This window comes from Mirounga angustirostris, unplaced genomic scaffold, assembly GCF_029215605.1.
Source record: "Mirounga angustirostris isolate CCGP_5_RB_7025 unplaced genomic scaffold, mMirAng1.0.hap1 SCAF_9, whole genome shotgun sequence".
Lineage (NCBI taxonomy): Eukaryota > Metazoa > Chordata > Mammalia > Carnivora > Phocidae > Mirounga > Mirounga angustirostris.
Genome location: NW_026991717.1, coordinates 54229632 through 54248299, shown reverse-complemented (window position 1 = coordinate 54248299; position 18668 = coordinate 54229632). Strand labels below are relative to the sequence as shown.

The 18668-nt window shown below is 41.4% G+C and overlaps 1 protein-coding gene across 2 annotated transcripts in view; it reads left to right on the top strand.

Annotated features, from left to right (window-relative positions):
- Nucleotides 1–13707: 13707 nt before the first annotated feature.
- The window catches only part of SLC27A2 (solute carrier family 27 member 2), a 41713-nt gene continuing 36752 nt past the window's right edge, over nucleotides 13708–18668 (top strand). For both annotated transcript variants that reach the window (XM_045900102.3, XM_045900103.3), the window contains exon 1: nucleotides 13708–14353. In XM_045900102.3, the coding sequence (XP_045756058.1) occupies nucleotides 13876–14353 (478 nt within the window). In that variant the 5' untranslated portion in view covers nucleotides 13708–13875. The remainder of the gene's footprint in view (nucleotides 14354–18668) is intronic.

The window sequence follows — 18668 nt, the reverse complement described above, 5'->3', positions numbered from 1 at the left end:
TTGCAAGATCTGCTGAATTAATCAGGGGTATGATGTTACCTCTATAATTTCTAAAAATAACTGCCAGTTCCTAATCTGAGAATAAATTTTGCTATTTAATTTACTTTTCAATTTTGTCTATTTTTTTACTTATTTTTAAAATCAGGATCAGACAAAATTGAACTAAGAATAAAGAAGTTAGGATACTTTTAATAAAGAATGCTTAACTAACTTTAGGTTTAAAAACACATTTTACTGAATCCTAGAATTATTTTTAATATTTGCTGTTCATAGCATCTTATCTGATTTGAGATCATATATAGATTGATTCAGGGTTAGAGTCCCATTACTGAGGGATAAACAGTGTTGAGAATTAGATTTTAAAAGTTAAATTGGTATGATCTGAAGAGTAAATCCATTTAAAAGATTCTGCCGGAGAAGAGAGATTGTACTTGGGCATAGTCCTTCCTAGTAGGTTTATCCGGTTCCCAGAACGCTTAGGGACCTTATTCCTGGGATGTTACTGCCATCTAGTGGAAACTTCACTAAACGTAAAATAAATGCTTTTCCAAGGCCAATTTTTCTCCCCATCTTCTCCCCCACCGCTCTCCTCACCCATTCTTTTCTGTTTCTCTTTCTTTCTATCATAGGTACCCTCATTGGTATCCCAGAATAGAAAATGGTCAGTCATTGAGAACTTCCTTGAAATTTGGGGCTTTCTGCCAACAGGACAATATTTCTATTCGGCCAAAACTGATCTGCCAGAATCATAATAAGAGAAAAGAGAAATTAAAATGTTTTTTGTATAAATGAAAAAAAGCAAGGTAAAAAATGAAAAGTATGCTTTTCAAAAAATGAAAAGGTATGCTACCTTCTGTAAGAAAGAAGGTGAAATAAGAAAATACGTTATATGTCAAGTGAATCTCAATACAACTGGGGGGAAAAATACAGGCGTATTTATGCAAAATGAAATTCAAGGAAGATAAACCAGAAACCTAAAGGGAAAACATGAGAATAAGTGGGAAAGATAGGGAAAACAATGGAATGACTCTGATCAAATTTTTATCATATTTTTTATAGAATTTTGACTTTTGAACCATGTAAATGTTTTTATTTTCAAAATATAAAATTAAACCCCCAGGTTGGATTAACTCTAAACTGAACAGAAACAGAAACAAATCAGCGTAAGTGTGATCACATCAATAGCATGACCACTTGAAAGAAGAAAAATACCAAGTAATTTTTTAATGCAAAATTCCAATTTTCCATCATCAGGGGGTGTTCTAAGGGTAATAAGAACTCCAAGAAACCCTTGAATGCAATTCTGTAAGTTTGTTGTTGGCAGTGATATCAATCTGGTAATTCTGAAACCAGTTTTGTGTGTATTTTAGAATTCCAAATAAATAGATATATTGATATTGGGAACCAGTTTTCCCCACTGTGAGAGATTTTTATTTAAGATACGGAATAAGGGAAGAAGCAGCAAACCCTATGGCATTGGATTAAGGCATTAGAAGTATCACTAATATTCAAAGACTCTTCTGTAGCAAAGAGTACACCTTGTACCCTGATCTCAGCATCTAAGTGCCAAAGTTCAACAGAAGGAAGCAGGGTCTCGTAGAAAAAACGGCTGATTCCAGGGCTAGGTCAGGGGAAATACAATGTGACTTGGAACATATTCTTTTCTCAGAACTAACAGCATGCTCAAAAGCTGATAGGGAAATGCAAAAGAACACAGGAGCCAGCAAAAATAAACAACCGAAAAGAACTATAATATGAACTTTTTAAAAATCCATGAGTCAAAAAAAAAAATTCCATGAGTCTATATCCATCCTTAAAAAGAGAGGAAAAGAAAAAGAAAGGATGCCAATAAATGCATGTGGAAGGAGTGATCTACAGCCAAGAAGACTCTATCCAGCAAGGCTATCATTCAGAATAGAAGGAGAGATGAACAGTTTCCCAAACAAAAACTAAAGGAGTTCATGACTACTAACCCAGCCCTTCAAGAAATCTTAAAGGAGACTCTTTGAGTGCAAAGGAGACACCAAAACTGACAGACAAGAAAGATCGGAGAAAATCTCCAGAAACAATGACAAAAGTAATAAAATGGCACTAAATACATATGTATCAATAATTACCTTGAATGTAAATGAAATAAAGTCTCCAATTAAAAGACATAAGGTGTCAGAACGGATTTAAAAAAAAAAAGATCCATCTATATGCTGCCTACTAGAGACTCATTTTAGACCCAAAGACACTTACAGACTGAATAAGTAAAGGGGTAGAAAAATATTTATCACGCAAATGGCTGTCAAAAAAAGAGTAGCGATACTTATGTTGGACAAACTAGACTTTTTTGTTCTTGTATTGTTTTTATCCTGCTTGGGTATCAGATTAGTACTGGTCTCCTAGAATGATTTTGAATGTGTTCCCTCTATTCCATTATTTGTACGATTTTGACAAAGATTGTCATTAATTGTTCATTTAAATGTTCGGTAGAATTCACCAATAAACTCTGAGAAACAAACTGAGGGTTCTGGAGGGGAGGGGGGTGGGGGGATGGGTTAGCCTGGTGATGGGTATTAAAGAGGGCACATACTGAGTGGAGCACTGGGTGTTATGCACAAACAATGAATCATGGAACACTACATCAAAAACTAATGATGTAATGTATGGTGATTAACATAACATAATAAAATAAAATTTTTTTAAAAAAAAGAATTCACCAGTGAAACCCTGTGGCCCTGGGCTTTTCTGTGCTGGGAGATTTTTGATTCCTAATTCAACTTTCATGCTTGTTATTGGTCTAAGAAGATTTCCTACTTCTTGGATTCAAGATGCATGATTCAATCATGGTAACTTGTACGTTTTTAGGAATTATCTGGTTTTTTTCCTAAGTTATCTGATTTGTTAGTATGTAATTGTTTATAGTAACCTGTTAGCACACTATGTATTTCTGTGGTTATCTGTTGTAATGTTTTCTCTTCCATTTCTCATTTTGGTTTTTTAGCTATCTCTCTTTTTTTTTTTTCTTAGTTAATGTAGTTAAAGCATTGTCAAAAAAAATTTTTTTAAACTGGTCATTACTTTCAATGTTATGTTATTGTTTAATCTGGTCCCTATTCCATTTATTTCTGATTTTTCTTTGTTATTTTCTTTCTCTACTAAATTTCAGCTAAGTTTCTTCTTTTTCTAGTTCCTCATGGTGTAATGTTGTCTGTTTGAACTTTTTTCTTAATACAAGTATTTATGACATAAATTTCACTCCAACATCTGCTTTTGCTATATCCCATAAGTTTTGGAATATTGTGTTTTCTTTTTCTTTTGTTCTGAGACACATTTTGACTTGTTGTTTGATTTCTTATTTGGCCCATTGCTTGTGCAGTAGTGTGTTGTTTAATTTTTATGTATTAATTACTTAATATTCATAGATTTTCCAGCTTTGTGTTATTAATCTTCAGTTTTGCGCCATTGTGCGTGGAAAAGATATTTGGAATGATGTCAGTCTTCATAAATTTGTAATATTTATTATATCTCTTTTTATATAATTTAACCAGGGGATTCTTCTGTGTCTACTTGAAGAAAATGTGCATTTCATTTTCTTGGGTGGAATATTTTTTTAAGATTTTATTTATTTGACAGAGATAGAGCAAGACAGCAGAAGCAGGGGCAGAGGGAGAGGAGAGGGAGAAGCAGGCTTCCTGCCGAGCAGGGAGCCCGATGCGGGGCTCGATCCCAGGACCCTGGGATCATGACCTGAGCTGAATGCAGACGCTTAACAACTGAGCCACCCAGGTGCCCCTGCAATGTTTTATATATATCTTTAGAACCATGTATTCTGAAGTATGTTTCCAGTAAAAATGTTCTTGTTGGGAAAAAAAATAGTAACTTTAACTGAGGGTACGTGTTTAAAATATAGCATATCAGAGGGGAAGTGGGGGAAGAATGGGTGAAATAGGTAAAGGGGATTTAAGAATACATTTAACATGATGAGCACTGAATAATGTATAGAATTATTGAATCACTATACTGTACACCTGAAAGTAATATAACACTGTATGTTAACTCTACTGGAATTAAAGTAAAAAACTTAAAAAAAAAAAAAAGGAAGAAGAAAGAAAATACTAGACACCAAAAAATAAATAAATAAATAATTGAAATCCATGAGTCTATACCCATCCTTAAAAAGAGAGGAAAAGAAAAAGAAAGGATTCCAACAAACGCTTGTGAAAGGAATGATAGAAATAGAAAATCATCATTTTAGAACCACCACAGGAATAATAGATTCAGGCAAGAATCATCAAAGTGTGCTAAAATCATTCAGTAAAAAATTGGGGCATAAAAGAATATTTATGCAGTCTGAAAGTATTGCTCCACAGAATATGTATGAATTACAAACAAAAATATAGCTTTACAATGAATCTGGCAGTTAGCACTTTGACTAAGTGATCAAACTTAATATAAGCAATAATGGGACAATCTGACAGCAGGTGCCTCTTGATATGACACACTGAGGATACAAATCACTTCTATGGTATTCCTGCCAAAACTGCATGACCTGAGTCTAGTCTTGAGGAGACATCAAGTAAACCCAAAACAAAGAGGATTCCACAAAATACCTGGCCTTGGGGCGCCTGGGTGGCTCAGTCGTTACGCATCTGCCTTCGGCTCAGGTTATGATCTCAGGGTCCTGGGATCGAGCCCCGCATCGGACTCTCTGCTCGGCGGAGAGCCTGCTTCTCCCTCTCCCACTCCCCCTGCTTGTGTTTCCTCTCTCACTGTGTCTCTCTCGGTCAAATAAATAAAATCTTAAAAAAAAAAAAATACCTGGCCTGGACTCCAAAAATGTCAATGTCATAAAAGACTAAAGAAGGCTGGAGAGCTGCTCTTGATTAAAGTTAACAAAAGAGAGAGATAATTAACTACAATGTGTGTAATCCTTAATTGTCTCTTAGATGATTAAAAAATTCCATAAAAGATATTACTGAGATAATTTGGGATATTTGAATAAAGTCTCATATTAGGTGATAATATTAAACATATTAGATAATAGAATTGTATCAATTTTAAATTTCCCAAGTGTTATAACTCTATTTTAGCTAGAGAATGCCCTTGCTTTTATAAGATACAGGCTGAAGTATTTGGGAATAAAATATCACAATGTCTACAACTATCTCTGAAATGGTTCAACATGATCTCTCCCATAAATATTTTAGTGTGTATCTCAAAAATATAAGAGCATCTTAAAAAATAACAATATGGCATGCAATTTTTAAAGCTTCCCTGGTAATTCTACTGTCCAACTACAGATCAATACTACAGAGATGATAAGCAAAACTAAATCTCAGAAGTCAAATCTGATAATTTGGTTGTGGTAGCTTAGAGCACTGTGTTAAAAAAAAAAAGATTCTGATATATGCTTAGGCTCAAACAGAGAGAATGCTATGATTGATTGGCTAGGTCTGTCTTGGTATTCAGAAGGTCCCTATATATTATCTGGGTCACATTACAAGCACGAAACAGGGTTAACACGGAAGAGCAAGCTACAGGCTAGAAGATAAAAAGGAGATTCTAGCATCATCAGTGGAGTCTGAACTTATCTTAGATAACTGACCTCCTCAGTCTTGAAGAAATCAGGATAGGACTTATTTTCCTAGTTAATATGACTAACATTATAATGAAACAAAAGTCGGTTGTGGGGTGGGGAGGGGTACATGTATATGCATTAAGCTTTGAAGAACTCAGAGTCCACGCATGTGGGTAGGAAAGAACTATAGGGAGGAGCTCTTTAGAGTAACAGCCATTTTTTTTTTTAAATGTATGAGCAGATGGGGAATATCAGTGAAATGAAAACGATAAGGAAGAGTTAATGGAAGTGCTAGAAATAAAAAACACCATACCAGAAATGAAGAATTATTTAGATAGACTTATTACAGCTGAGGAAAAAAAACTCAGTAAAATTTGAAGATAGGTCAAGAAATTACCCAAACTGAAACACAAAGAGAAAAAAAGTGAATAAAAAACTGTTCATCCAAAAACTGTTAGACAATATCAAATGACCCAATATATGAATAATTGGAGTCATAGGAAAGAAGGAAGGCAGGAAGGCAGGAAGGGGAAATAGGGCAGAAGAAATATTTGAAGAGATAATGACCAAGAAATTTTCCCAAATTATGAAAGACATAAAGCCATAGACCCAGAAGTTCATAGAATCCCAGACAGGATAAATTAAACACAGGCACACACACACACACACCTAGTCTAACTGCTGAAAACCAAAAATAAAGAGAAAATCTCAAAGATATCCAGAAAAAAAAAAAGTAAAAAACATACGAAGATACGAATTTACAGCAGTCAGAAACGATACAAGCCAGAAAACAGGAAAGCGACATCTTGAAAGTACCAGAGAATAAAACTATCATACCAGCATTCTTTACCCAGGGAAAACACCATTCAAAAATGAAGGTTAAATAAAGACTTTCTCAGAAAAACTAAAGCTGAAATAATTCATTGCCAGTTTATCCACAATTCAAGAAATACTAGAGGAAGCTCTTCAGGCAGAAGGAGTGTGACACCAGACAAAAGCCTGAATCTACACGAATAATCTCGCCATGTAAGTAAACGCTAAATTATGAATTATAATTTATTAGTTAAAAGAAGTTAGTTTTCCACAACTATTTTATGTAGGAGTCAGAAGAACTCAATGGAGATATTACAATCTGAAATAAACAGAAGAGAAAGATAAGACAAGCTAATTAATGTGTTTAACATGCTTGTAGTCCCTTTAGAGGAAAACTGCCAAGTCTCTACTAGTGAGTAAGACTTACGTACAGCGACCATGACTCCATCCCCCTCTCTATTCCCACCTCCACACATCCCCACAAATACACACAGCTAATTGGGCCGGTACTGTACACCTTATTCAATTGCAGTAATCTATAGGCTGGAGAGCAGACCCTGGATATTTAAGAATTCTATATAGTCATGTTTATGGGCAATTTGTTTGGGATACCAGATCTGCTCAAGAATATGAGCTAGAAAATTGGGAATATAATTGAGCAAGAAGGGAGCCAATGGTGAAAGATTTGCAAGGAGAAGGGAGTAATCACATGTCATTAGGCAACAGAGGACAAGATTTTAAATAGAATCCATGCGACAGGCAGGAGAAATGATTTACAGAACTGGGGAAAATTTGTGGCAGGAACTACAAAACAGGGATAGAGAAGAGTTGAATCACCATGATAGCAAATGATCCATGAGTTTTAGGTTCTGGAGTCAATAAAATGACCCTAGACTGCGTGGGAAACCAGACTCCCAGATCACAATTTTACTGTCCATGAGGCCTACTACATGAAGATTCTTTTTTTTTTTTTAAGATTTTATTTATTTATTTGACAGAGAGAGCGAGAGCAGGAACACAAGCAGGGGGAGTGAGAGAGGGAGAAGCAGGCTTCCCGCTGAGCAGGGAGCCCGACATGGGACTCGATCCCAGGACCCTGGGATCATGACCTGAGCCGAAGGCAGACGCTTAACAACTGAGCCACCCAGGTGCCCCTACATGAAGATTCTTATTGTTCCAGTAGACTCAGTAGGACTTACTTCAGATATTCATACTTTTTTCTCTTTTGTCAACTGCTGGACTTTTTGACCCACTGTGCCACCCAGTCCTGAGGTAGGAATCCTAATTTATGTGAAACACAATGTGGCTTAGTATATTAGTTTCCTGGAGCTACATAACAAATTACCACGAACTCATTGGCTAAAACAGAAATTTATTCTCTCACAGTTCTGGAGGACAGAAGTTCAGAACCAAGGCATTGGTAGGACTGGTTCCTTCTGAAGGCTCTGGGAGAGAATCCACTCCAGCCCTCTCTGTCACGCAGTGGCTGCCCACAATCTTTGGCAGTCCTTGGATTATACAGGCATCACTCCCATCTCTGCCTCCATTTTCACATCCCCCTCTCTTCCGTGTGTCTTCCCCCCTTCCTTTCTCTTCTAAAGACACTTGTCATTGGATTTAAGGCCCATACTAATGCAGGATAATCTCATCTCGAGATCCTTAAGTTAATTACATCTGAAAGATCCTTTTTCCCAATATGGTCACATTCACAGATTCTGCAGTTCTACTGAGTAAATATTTTTTGGGGGGATGGAGGAGGAGGCATCATTCACCCATGACACCTAACCATGAATTGAAAAATGGGTTTTAGTCCTTGCTCCACAATTAACTTACTTGCTGTGCGTGACCTTCGACATATTGGTTAACTTCCCTGAATCTTAATTCACTCATCTGAAAATGAGAATAATATCCACCCTGTGAAGTGGTGTGTATCTAGTGCACTTTAAATAAACATTAAATGAATAAATTAATAAATGAGTGATTGAATAAATGAATTCATCCGGAGGTGTTCAGTTTGCCATTATCAAACAAGATCTGGCACTCAGGGGAGAGGTTAGGGCTGCATACTCAGACTCGGGAGTCTTCAGCATCAGCAGGAACAAGGGAGACCACCTAGAGAGAAAGACAGAAGAAAGGTGAAGATACAACCCTAAGAACTTTAACATTTAAGAATCAGACAAGAAGATACACCCAAAACTAATATAATATGGTATATCAACTATACTTCAATTTAAAAAAAAAGAACTGGACAAGAAGATAATTCAAGAGAAGGTAAAATAAGAGCAAAGGAACCAAAAAGTAAAGAATTAGGATTTCTCCCTGTTAGAATTCCACCCCAAATCAAAGGCATTCTGGTCAGAACTAGTAAGAACAAACACCTTTTTTTCAAATTGTATTTTGTCTTGATTATGTAGTTAGCAAGCCCAACTGGGATGCCAAAAAAAAAAAAAAAATAGAGGAGGAGCCCTCTGCTCCCTCATGTCTAATACCAACAACCCATCATCCCCAGGCTCTCCTCTCCTTCGTTTCTCCAAAAGAAGGGCCAATCTCAGCATATGCCATCCCTGCTGACCTCTTACCATGTCCCTCTCTGAATACTACACATTCTGTACACCCCTACCCAAACGCCACCATGCTGGCTATTCCACAGGATAGTAGGCACCCCTCATTTCAAGAAATGTGATTGATTCCTGGAAGACAACACAGTGGCAGCCTTTCTCATAAGCCATTGAATGAGTCAATCACAAGATTCCTATTTATACTAAGTAATGTCACAAAATGGCAGGCTTCATAATGTATACATCTTTGCCAACTATCGCCCCTGTGCATGCACTACCTCAAGGCCTACAGAATTAATACAAGGTAACTGCTCAGCATTTCCTAGTAACCTTGAGGTGAGTTATGTCAGCCAATATGTGATGGACGAGGACTTGAACCCATGTTCTCTGACTTTAAGTCTCATGCTCTTTACCGTGACTTCATTCTGGAAAGCTGAATTCTATTTGGGAAAGGCAAAACTAACAGACACAAAATCAAAAGCCAAGCTGTGTGGTGGGTTTATAAGTTCAGGACAAGAGATAGATCCTCATGGGCTAGAGGATTTAAAAGAAGATGTTTTTGGAAAACTTTGCTCATGGGAGGTCTACGTGGAAGTCCAATTTGTAAAAGAGACATATATGGAGCTGCTCGGATGAGCTAGTGTAGGATTCCAGAACCCCTTTCCCAGGTTCAGCAAGGAATTCTCCTCAGTGGCTCTTCAGCAGTCCCGGGGCTCTGCTGAGCACATGGGAAACAACTGAGCTAAATATGTGGTTTTCAAAGTGTAGTCCCTGGACCAGCAGCATCAGTATTTTCTGGGAACTTCTTCAAAACATTAATTCTTTGGCCCCACGCAAGATTTATTGAATCAGAAAATTTAGCAAGTGGAAAAAAAAAAAGAAAAATTTAGCAAGCTATATTTTAGCATGCTTTCTGGGTAATTTTGATGGCCATTTAGTTTGAGAACCAGTGGGCTACTTCATCTCCATAAAGTAGGAGGGGTGACCACCCACTTTGAAAGAACAGTTGTGGCTGGGTTTGGGGACTTTGAAGGGAGTTGGGAACTGTCACTGAGAGGCCTTCTCCAGGACACCAGCAGAGATGGATGAATGGGACTGAAGCAGCAGACAAGTCCTGACCAAGGCTAGAAGGTGCCAGCGTGCACTCACAGGAATCACGTCTATCCCCTGACTTCCTCCAGCAATGTCACAGAATAAGATCGAAGAGAGTGGACCTTTGAGGTGACCTAGCACTCTGGGTAGAAAGTTTAAGGAAACAAGGAGTCTAGGAGGCTGCACTCAAGTGCTTAGCCATGAAAGGACTAGACTTGAAAATCTAGATCCCAGGGAAGGTAGCAGACAGGCTCAGCGGGTGTAGGGGCATGGGAGAGGTGGGGAGTAGACAGCCTTACTAAGGACACTGGGGTGGAGAGGCTCTGGGTTTGAGGTCTGGTCTCAGTGCTGAAACAATCCTAAGTTATATCAAAGCCCAAGATCTGGTTCTACTTCATGCTTCACTGTTGAGTTTATATTTCCAAATGGATAAGCTTGCATAGAAACTATTTGTATATGATATAATAAACCAAATAAAAGTATTTTTCTATATTCGAAAATATTTTAATCTCTATCTTTTTTATATGTTGGTGCGTTATTGTTATCCGTTCTTGAAAAGGACTGAATTCCTCTTTTTGTGTGTGTTTTTCCCTGTTTTGTGTATTTCTGTGGCAAAAGATACATAATGTAAAATTAGCCATTTCTGAGTGTCTGGTTCAGTTATACTTTCCTTTTTAGTGCTAAAGAAGTCATTCTTTTATGAAATAATAATAAAAACAGACCGTAGTTGGTGGGCAGGGAGCTGTTTTTACTTGAAAAATGTAAAAGTTGGTATTTTATTTGGGGTTCTTAACTTTGTTTTGAAATGCAAATGGACTGAGAAAGCCAGACATCTATGAACCGCTACCTTAAAGGAGAGTTAGGATTTAGAGGGGAGAGTTCAGGGGTGTTTGAAAGAAGCCAGAACAAAGCCATAGAGAGAGGAATGTGCAGGGCCTTTTTTTTTTTTTTTTTTTTTTTGAGGTTATAGACCAGATTTACTAAAATAAGATGTTTTTGAAAAGGAATAGTTGGAATTAAGTTTTGGTCCATTTCAAAATATTTAATGCCTGGTGATGTTCTGCTTATAGTGGAAACTCAATAAATAGTTATTGAGTACAGTGAAAGTTCAAGTCAGATTCAGAAGAGTCAGAAAATAAAGTCTGAACTTCATTTATTAACCAGAGTTTCCCAGCAGATGTTCCTAGAATGGGTAACCAATGTGCTAAGTTACTGATCTCTTCTACCCCCAAGAGAACCAGGCAGGACCCAGAGCATACGGTCAGCTCCAGCCCAGGTATATTTAAGCATGCTGTTCATATATAACAATTCGAGAAGACAGGAAGCAAATGGGGAGCCACTGAAGATGACTAGGCAGTCATAAGATGATAGCAGTATTTCCAGGAAGACATTAGCCTGGTGGTAGAGTGCAAGGTGGAGCCCAGGCTTGAAGCTAGAATCATTGGGAAAAAGAGTTCCAAGATATGTACTATTAACTCTACCCCAGCTCCACCGGTGAGCCTTGTTTGGCTTAACGCAATCAACATTTCTGTTCCCTAGGCCACAAAGACTGCTCTGGGGATGGGCCCATAACCCAATCAGAGATTTCTTTTTTTCTTTAAATAAGAACTAAGAAAAAGATTCTTATATTTCTGTCTGAAGTTGACGTGGGAAGCATATAACCCTAAAACGCTGGTTGGCAGTCATCTTTGGATGATGAGGGGGAGCCTACATGAGAACAGAGGAGGTGGAGCAAAGAAATGGTGGAAGGGAAACGGGGTCCAGGTCCTAGCACTTAAGCCACCAATGAAGGCTCATCCGAAGCCTGTCCTACCCCTGGACTCTGCAGTAGCTGCTTAAACTCCTATTTCTACGTAAGCAAGTTTGGATCTTGTGTTCTTTCACTTGGAACTGAAAAACTGCTGAGGCACAAGGATAAAGTGATCCTCAAAATAAGAGGGAAGAAAGGGAGCATTTGCAACAGTCTAGCACTCTGGAAAGTAGCTATTCAAAGGCATGACGGGGGGGGGGTGTCTAGGAGGCTACTGAAGTGACTAGCCGTGAAGGGACAGGGGTGGCATTGGGATGTCAAGGGAGGGCTGCTCTGAGCTTCAACATGAAAGAAAAGGTGCCTACAAGAATGGTTTCTGTCCTGATCCCTCCTTTGGTTAACACTACAGTCAACTCCTCAGGGATAATCAAGGCCCCCAACCCATGCCAGAGAAATGATGTAAACCCATCACTCCAGGGTAGTGGGATCTGCCGTGAAAGATTCAGGAAAAGGCAAAGGAAGGGTTGCTTGAGCAGGTCCCAGGAATAAAATGAGGGGGCTAAAAAAAAAAAAAAAATGGAGGGGGGAAGATTGTGAAAAAGAAAATTAAAGAAGACTGCTGAAAAGAACATGGATAGAAACCTAGAGAATAGGCAGTGAACGGTGGTTGCTAAGGAAGGGCCCCAGGGCCAAACAGATACCAGTTTCAAAACTCATGAGTCACATACTAGCTCTCTTAATTTACCGAAGTGTCCCTTTCCTGTCTGTAAATGAGCATGAAAGTGCCCCCTTTAGATGACTGTGAGGCTCCCAAAAAATATATTACAGGGAAGCCCCTAGCAGAGTGTCCGGCAGGAGTAGGCATTCATTAGGTGTGGCTATCTCATAAGAATAAGATGATGAATGCAGGAAGACAGGAGGGGAAGAAAGAACACTGCTTTCCTTGGATCCTGACCCTCCTCGGTAGCAAGCCGCAAGTATTCACTTTATTTATAGAAGCAGCACTAAGGGAAATTAAAAGAGAGGATCACACTAAAAAAAAAAAAAAAAAAATTGGCTTTTGAGAGATGCGAATGTTTACTTAATGTCCTCTGTGTTGTAATGTTCTCTGATAGAACCCCTTAGTAAATGTCTGTTGAATTAGGCTAACACTAGTTGAAAATCTTCAACATACGAGAGAGAAAAATCCCTTAGGACAAAATATTAAAAGTCAAACAAGCATACAAACAAATGAAAGTCTAAGATCGCCGGAGCTTGATTTCAGCAGGCAAGAGTGTGGCCCTACCTCACGCCCCATCTGGACTGGCTGCGCCGGCCGAGGCCCGACTCCGACCAGTGTCCTGTCCTTACCCACAGCCCAGGGACTGGGAGGAGACAGAGGTGACAACGGCTGGTGCTTCTGTTCAACCTTGAAATCCTCGCCCCAGGAGACCGCCCGGCACTTGGGCGGGGCGGGGGGGCGGGGTGCCAATCTGAAAACCAGAGACGAGGTGGAAAGCCTCTGGGACCAGGAAGGGACAGGCGGGAATCCGATGTGGCAGTGGCACCTGGTACCCATTACTAATTAATAACCGGACTCTCACATTTATAAAGCGCTTTACTGATACTAACATTAAATCACTTCTGTAAGGCACTCCGCTGGTGGTAGCCAGAAATAACAACCCTATGCCTACACTCTCTCTTCTAAACTTCTCCACGTCCGCTAAGTGCGTCTTGTCATCAGCATTTTGACAGGGAAACTGTGGCTCGGAGGTATAAAGTACATCGGTCACAAGACAGATCCCTGCTTCGCGCCAAGCGGCGGTCGAAACCCGGGCGAGCCGCCGTGCAGCCTTGCCGGCCCAGGTAGCTGCACACCCACAAGGGGGCGGGCTCACCGTCCTCTCCCGCCCCGCACCCGCGCAGTCCACACACCGCTCCACCTCCCCGGGAGCCAGCATTGGTGCCCGCAGCCCAGGCGCCCCGCGGTGGCCCCAGCCTCGCCCCGCGCCCCCGCGCAGCCCGCCTGCCGTCCGTCCGGAGCCCTCCCGGCCGCCGCGCTGCACGCCTGGAGCGCACCCACTGTCCTCGCGGGGACAGGGGGCCCCGCCACCGTCATGCTGCCCGCCATCTACACGGCCCTGGCGGGGCTGCTGCTCCTGCCGCTGCTGGTGAACCTCTGCTGCCCCTACTTGTTCCAGGACATGCGTTACTTCCTGCGGCTGGCCCGCGTGGCCCGGCAGGTGCGCAGCTACCGGCAGAGGCGGCCGGTGCGCACCATCCTGCACCTCTTTCTGCAGAAAGCGCGCAAGAGCCCGCACAAGCCCTTCCTGCTTTTCCGCGACGAGACGCTCACCTACTCGCAGGTGGACCGGCGCAGCAACCAGGTGGCGCGGGCGCTGCGGGCCCACCTCGGCCTGCGCCAGGGAGACTGCGTGGCGATCTTCATGGGCAACGAGCCAGCCTACGTGTGGCTGTGGCTGGGGCTGGTCAAACTGGGCTGTGCCATGGCGTGCCTCAACTACAACATCCGCGCGAAGTCCCTGTTGCACTGCTTCCAGTGCTGCGGCGCGAAGGTGCTTCTGGCCTCGTCAGGTGAGCCCCGCGGAGCGCCCGCCCTGGCTGCGGGCTCCTCGGCACCGTGACACACTCGCCCCTGCATGCCCTAGAGGGTTGCAAAGGGAAGTCCAGATCCGAACTGGAAGGGTAGAGGAACGCCAGTGATCGTTAGGACAACCTGTTGTGGAAGCCGAGCCAGGCACTGCGTTAGGCACGAAGTGTTGCCTTTAATCCTAACAACAGGTAGGGTTTACTACCCGGCTTTGTAGATGAGACCACTGAGACCAGAGGGGTGACGCCTTATGCCCCAGGTCACAGAGCTGGGAGGAGAGGGGTTCACCAGAGCTATCTACCTCCAGAGTCCAAGCTCTGAACCTATACTGACAATATTTGCGTTAAGATGCAGAGAGCCTTTGAGTGTGAACTCTAGAGGATCCAGAATGTTCTTATCTCTGCTGTTTGATTGGCGATGTGAGCATGAGAAAGTCACTTTCCCTCCCTGTCCCTTGGTTTCCTCCTCTAATAGAGGGTCTTCCTGGTTGCTTCCAGCTCTCAAATGCTGTTAGCCTTTCTAGATTCTCACTGCAGAGAGAAGGTTACTCCACCTGCTCCCCAAGAAGAAGATTTTAGGGATCTGCTGCTGTGCCCTTGTCAGCCCCCATTACATCTGTAGCCCAAGTGACCTTTGGTTCTGGAGTTACCTCTTGCCACGCTTCAACAAACCTGAAATGGTAACTTCATGCTCCAGGGGTGACAGGGCCAGGAAGAAACCAAGAACCTGTTTCCCACAGGACTGTTGGTTTTCCTTCCTAGAGCGGGAATAAGGACTAGGAGTTGCTTCTCACTCTGTCAGTAAAGGGAGGCCCAACCAGATGTGAGCTGAAAGACGAAGAAATAGGGAGCCAGGAGGCCTCACCTTTCTGAATGCCTTTCTGTGCCAACCCCTATGCTGAGTGCTTTTATTACCCTGAGAGATAGCATGTCATTATCCCCTGTTAGACAATTGAGAAAACTAAGCTTAAAATTCTAGCCCAGGTCCATCCAACTTCAAAGCCCATGAATTCCCCCATATCATGCTACCTTCTTCTACATGGATGTAGTGCTAGAGCTCGAATGGATTAAGCATCCTCTGCTCTTCCCCTACATTTCACAACTAAGGAAACTGATGCAAGCTAAGCATCTTGCCTAGTGTTGCAGAAAGATGTCTGTTAGCTTGCGGGAAACCAAGAAAGTTACCCACCTGTTTCATGTGGCATAAAATAATACAAAAAATGAAGACTTTGTATAAATGTTTAAAAACAGGGGTTCAACTTAAAGACAGCCAAGTTGTGTAAAGGGGATGGTCCCTTCAAGAAAATTCCCAACAATTTCTAGTTGCCTGAGAAAAGAGACAACTTAACCTCTTAGTAACTGGAAGACTCTTAAACCTATTAGTTTACCTTTTGGTTCCAAAGAAAGTTATCATCACAGTGATCTTTTTACCCCTCTAGGGGGGTACTTAAATACTGTTTACTTGCATAGCACCTCAGGCTCCCTGTGAGGGAGGTCAGGAACTGCAGAGATTGGTTCTGTAATCAAGTCAGAAACACAGCCAGATATCTCCTTCCCCACTCAGGCAACAGTCCCCTGCCATTAAGCATTACATTTAGGTCAGTGTATGTGGAGAGTATGTGAAGTTTGGGCACTCACATCCAATTTGAACCAGACTTTCCAGTGCACCTAACAGCACTCTGGCAGTAAACTGACCTTTGAGAAAGGCCACACATTTGGAAAACATTCCACTTTTCCAAATCACTAAGAAACCATTGTATGCCATGCAGAATTACACTCTGACCTGTAAAGGAGATAACAGGGAGTCCAAAGCTGGCTGCTTAGTAGAGGTACCCATTTGTAAATGTGTTGAATGGACTGCTTCTAAAAAGAATTATTTTCTTTAAGATTTATTTATTTATTTGAGAGAGGGAGAGGGAGGAAGTGGGAGGAGGGGCACAGGGAGAGAATCTTCAAGCAGACTCCCCGCTGAACACAGAGCCCAACGTGGGGCTTGATCTCACGACCCTGAGATCAGGACCTGAGTCAAAACCAAGAATCAGACGCCCAACCAACTGAGCCACCCAGGCACCCCTAGAATTCTTTAAAGTTGGAAGGAATCTGAGAGAAATTCTAATCCTATAATCCTCCAACTTTAATGAGCGTGTTATCCTTCAAAAAAAAAAAAAGTGTAGAAAAGAAACTTTAATGTGCACAAGAATCACCTGGGAAGCTTATTTTAAAAAACAGATTCCTGACCCCATTCCCCAAAAGCACTGAATCAGTAGGACTGTGGCGGGACGCAGTAATGTGAATTTTTATAGCAAGTCCCATCCCACGCCCAGATGAATTGGTCTGAGGACAAGGCTTTGAGAAACAGTCTAATTTCTGCTTGTTTTATATCGTTGAACAAAGGCCCTGAATATCAGTTGCCCAGAGTCATATAGCTGGTTAGCAATAGAGAGCTGGGGACAAAACCCACATGTTTGGTTTTGTTTCACTTCCAAGGCACTTATTCTACTACACCACCTGAACATAGTACATAAAAGTGTGACGTCTTAGGGGCGCCTGGGTGGCTCAGTGGTTAAGTGTCTGCCTTCAGCTCAGGTCATGATCCCAGGGTCCTGGGATCAAGCCCCGCATCGGGCTCCCTGCTCGGCGGGAAGCCTGCTTCTCCCTCTCCCACTCCCCCTGCTTGTGCGCGCTCTCTTGCTCTGTCTCTCTCTGTCAAATAAATAAATAAATAAATCTTAACAAAAAAAAAAAGTGAGACGTCTTTAGAAATATTAGAGTGGCTACAATTCAACAGGGTTTGATTCTGTACTTTGAACTTCAGCCTTACGGCTTGTGGACTAGTAAGAGCTCTTGAATTCCAACTAGCTGTCAGATTCTGGAGTCTATGCAAAAGACCAGCACAGTGGCATTTATCATGAAGATTGATCCAGTTGCCATGAATTTTGGTGAATCTTCATAAAGCTTAACAGGGCTCCACCCTGTCAGGAATTTCAGTACCCAATTATTGCTTCAGAATTTACTCTACAGAAGCACCCATCACTCAGAGAACATGATGTTCTCTCTATGGTACATTTCAGGGTCCTTCTCCATAGAAGGGTATGATGTAAATAATTACATGAAAAAATTGCCTTCAACTATTTGATCCCGTATCAATTTCGTCATTGAATTTCGTCAACCAGCTCTTTGGGTTGGTAGTTTTTCAAGTAACTTCCCAAACATAGAATATGGGTAAGATAAGAAAACATGCAGGAGGACCCCCAAAATAGTAAATTTGCTTTGTTGCCATTTATGCTCGCATTCAGATCATTGCTAAACTAGCTCTTCTACTGGAAGGCTATCCTAGGTCTCCTTCATCAGCTCACTGGCCAGGTATACACTGTATGGGTCAGCATAACCATGCAAGGCTCCCATAGGTACTACTCTTTCACAGGCTTTAATAACAGTTAAAGATACTCTCTATTGCAAGACTGAGATCCAGAGAAATTATAAAATATTCCAGATTATTTTTGACCTGGTTTTGCAAGGTTGCAAAAAATAAAATTGGACCTCCTTTGAACAATGGGATGAAGGAAATGCTTTCAATAACTTTCAAAAGTATTGCATCATTGCAATAATGGAGCATTTCATTATAAAACTAGTGTCAGGACCAAGGAGAACTCTTGTCATACAAACTTGAGGTCAGGTTGAGAATAACAGATGGACCAACAACTTAATTTGACATCAAGAAACATTTAGAGAGTCCTCACAAGGTACAAGCTAGTTGCCATGATAGGACAGGGAGAAAAGAAGATGAATTAGTTCAAGGATCTAACAGCCCGGTAAAAGAACTAAGCCACATACACAAATGACTGTGACATCCAGGAGGATATAAAAAGTATGATAAGTCTGCTGAGAGAGGTACAAAGTGCTGGGGTGGGGGGTGGTGAGCAGAGGGTGAATGCTTCTGGGGGCATTAACCACTGAGCTTGGCAAGTGTAGTTGGGGAGAGAGCATTCCAGGCAAGAGGAGCCCAGGGGCGGTTTTCATCAGGTTCATAACACAGATGCTTCATTAGAGTTTTACTATGTGAGGGCAACAGCAGGCTGGACTTAAATAATGGTAATTTTTAAAAGCTATTTACTGAAGGTACTCTACTGTAGAGAAAATAAGGACTCAGAGAATTCAAAGAATGGCCAACAGCAGTGGCCTCACTTCCATGGAGGGAGATGAATTTCCAGTGCCAACTTTAGTCAAGGGTCAAGACATAGAGATACTCTTATCTTCACTCCTCTCCTCTCTCTGGGCTGTGCAAGGAATAACTTAGATC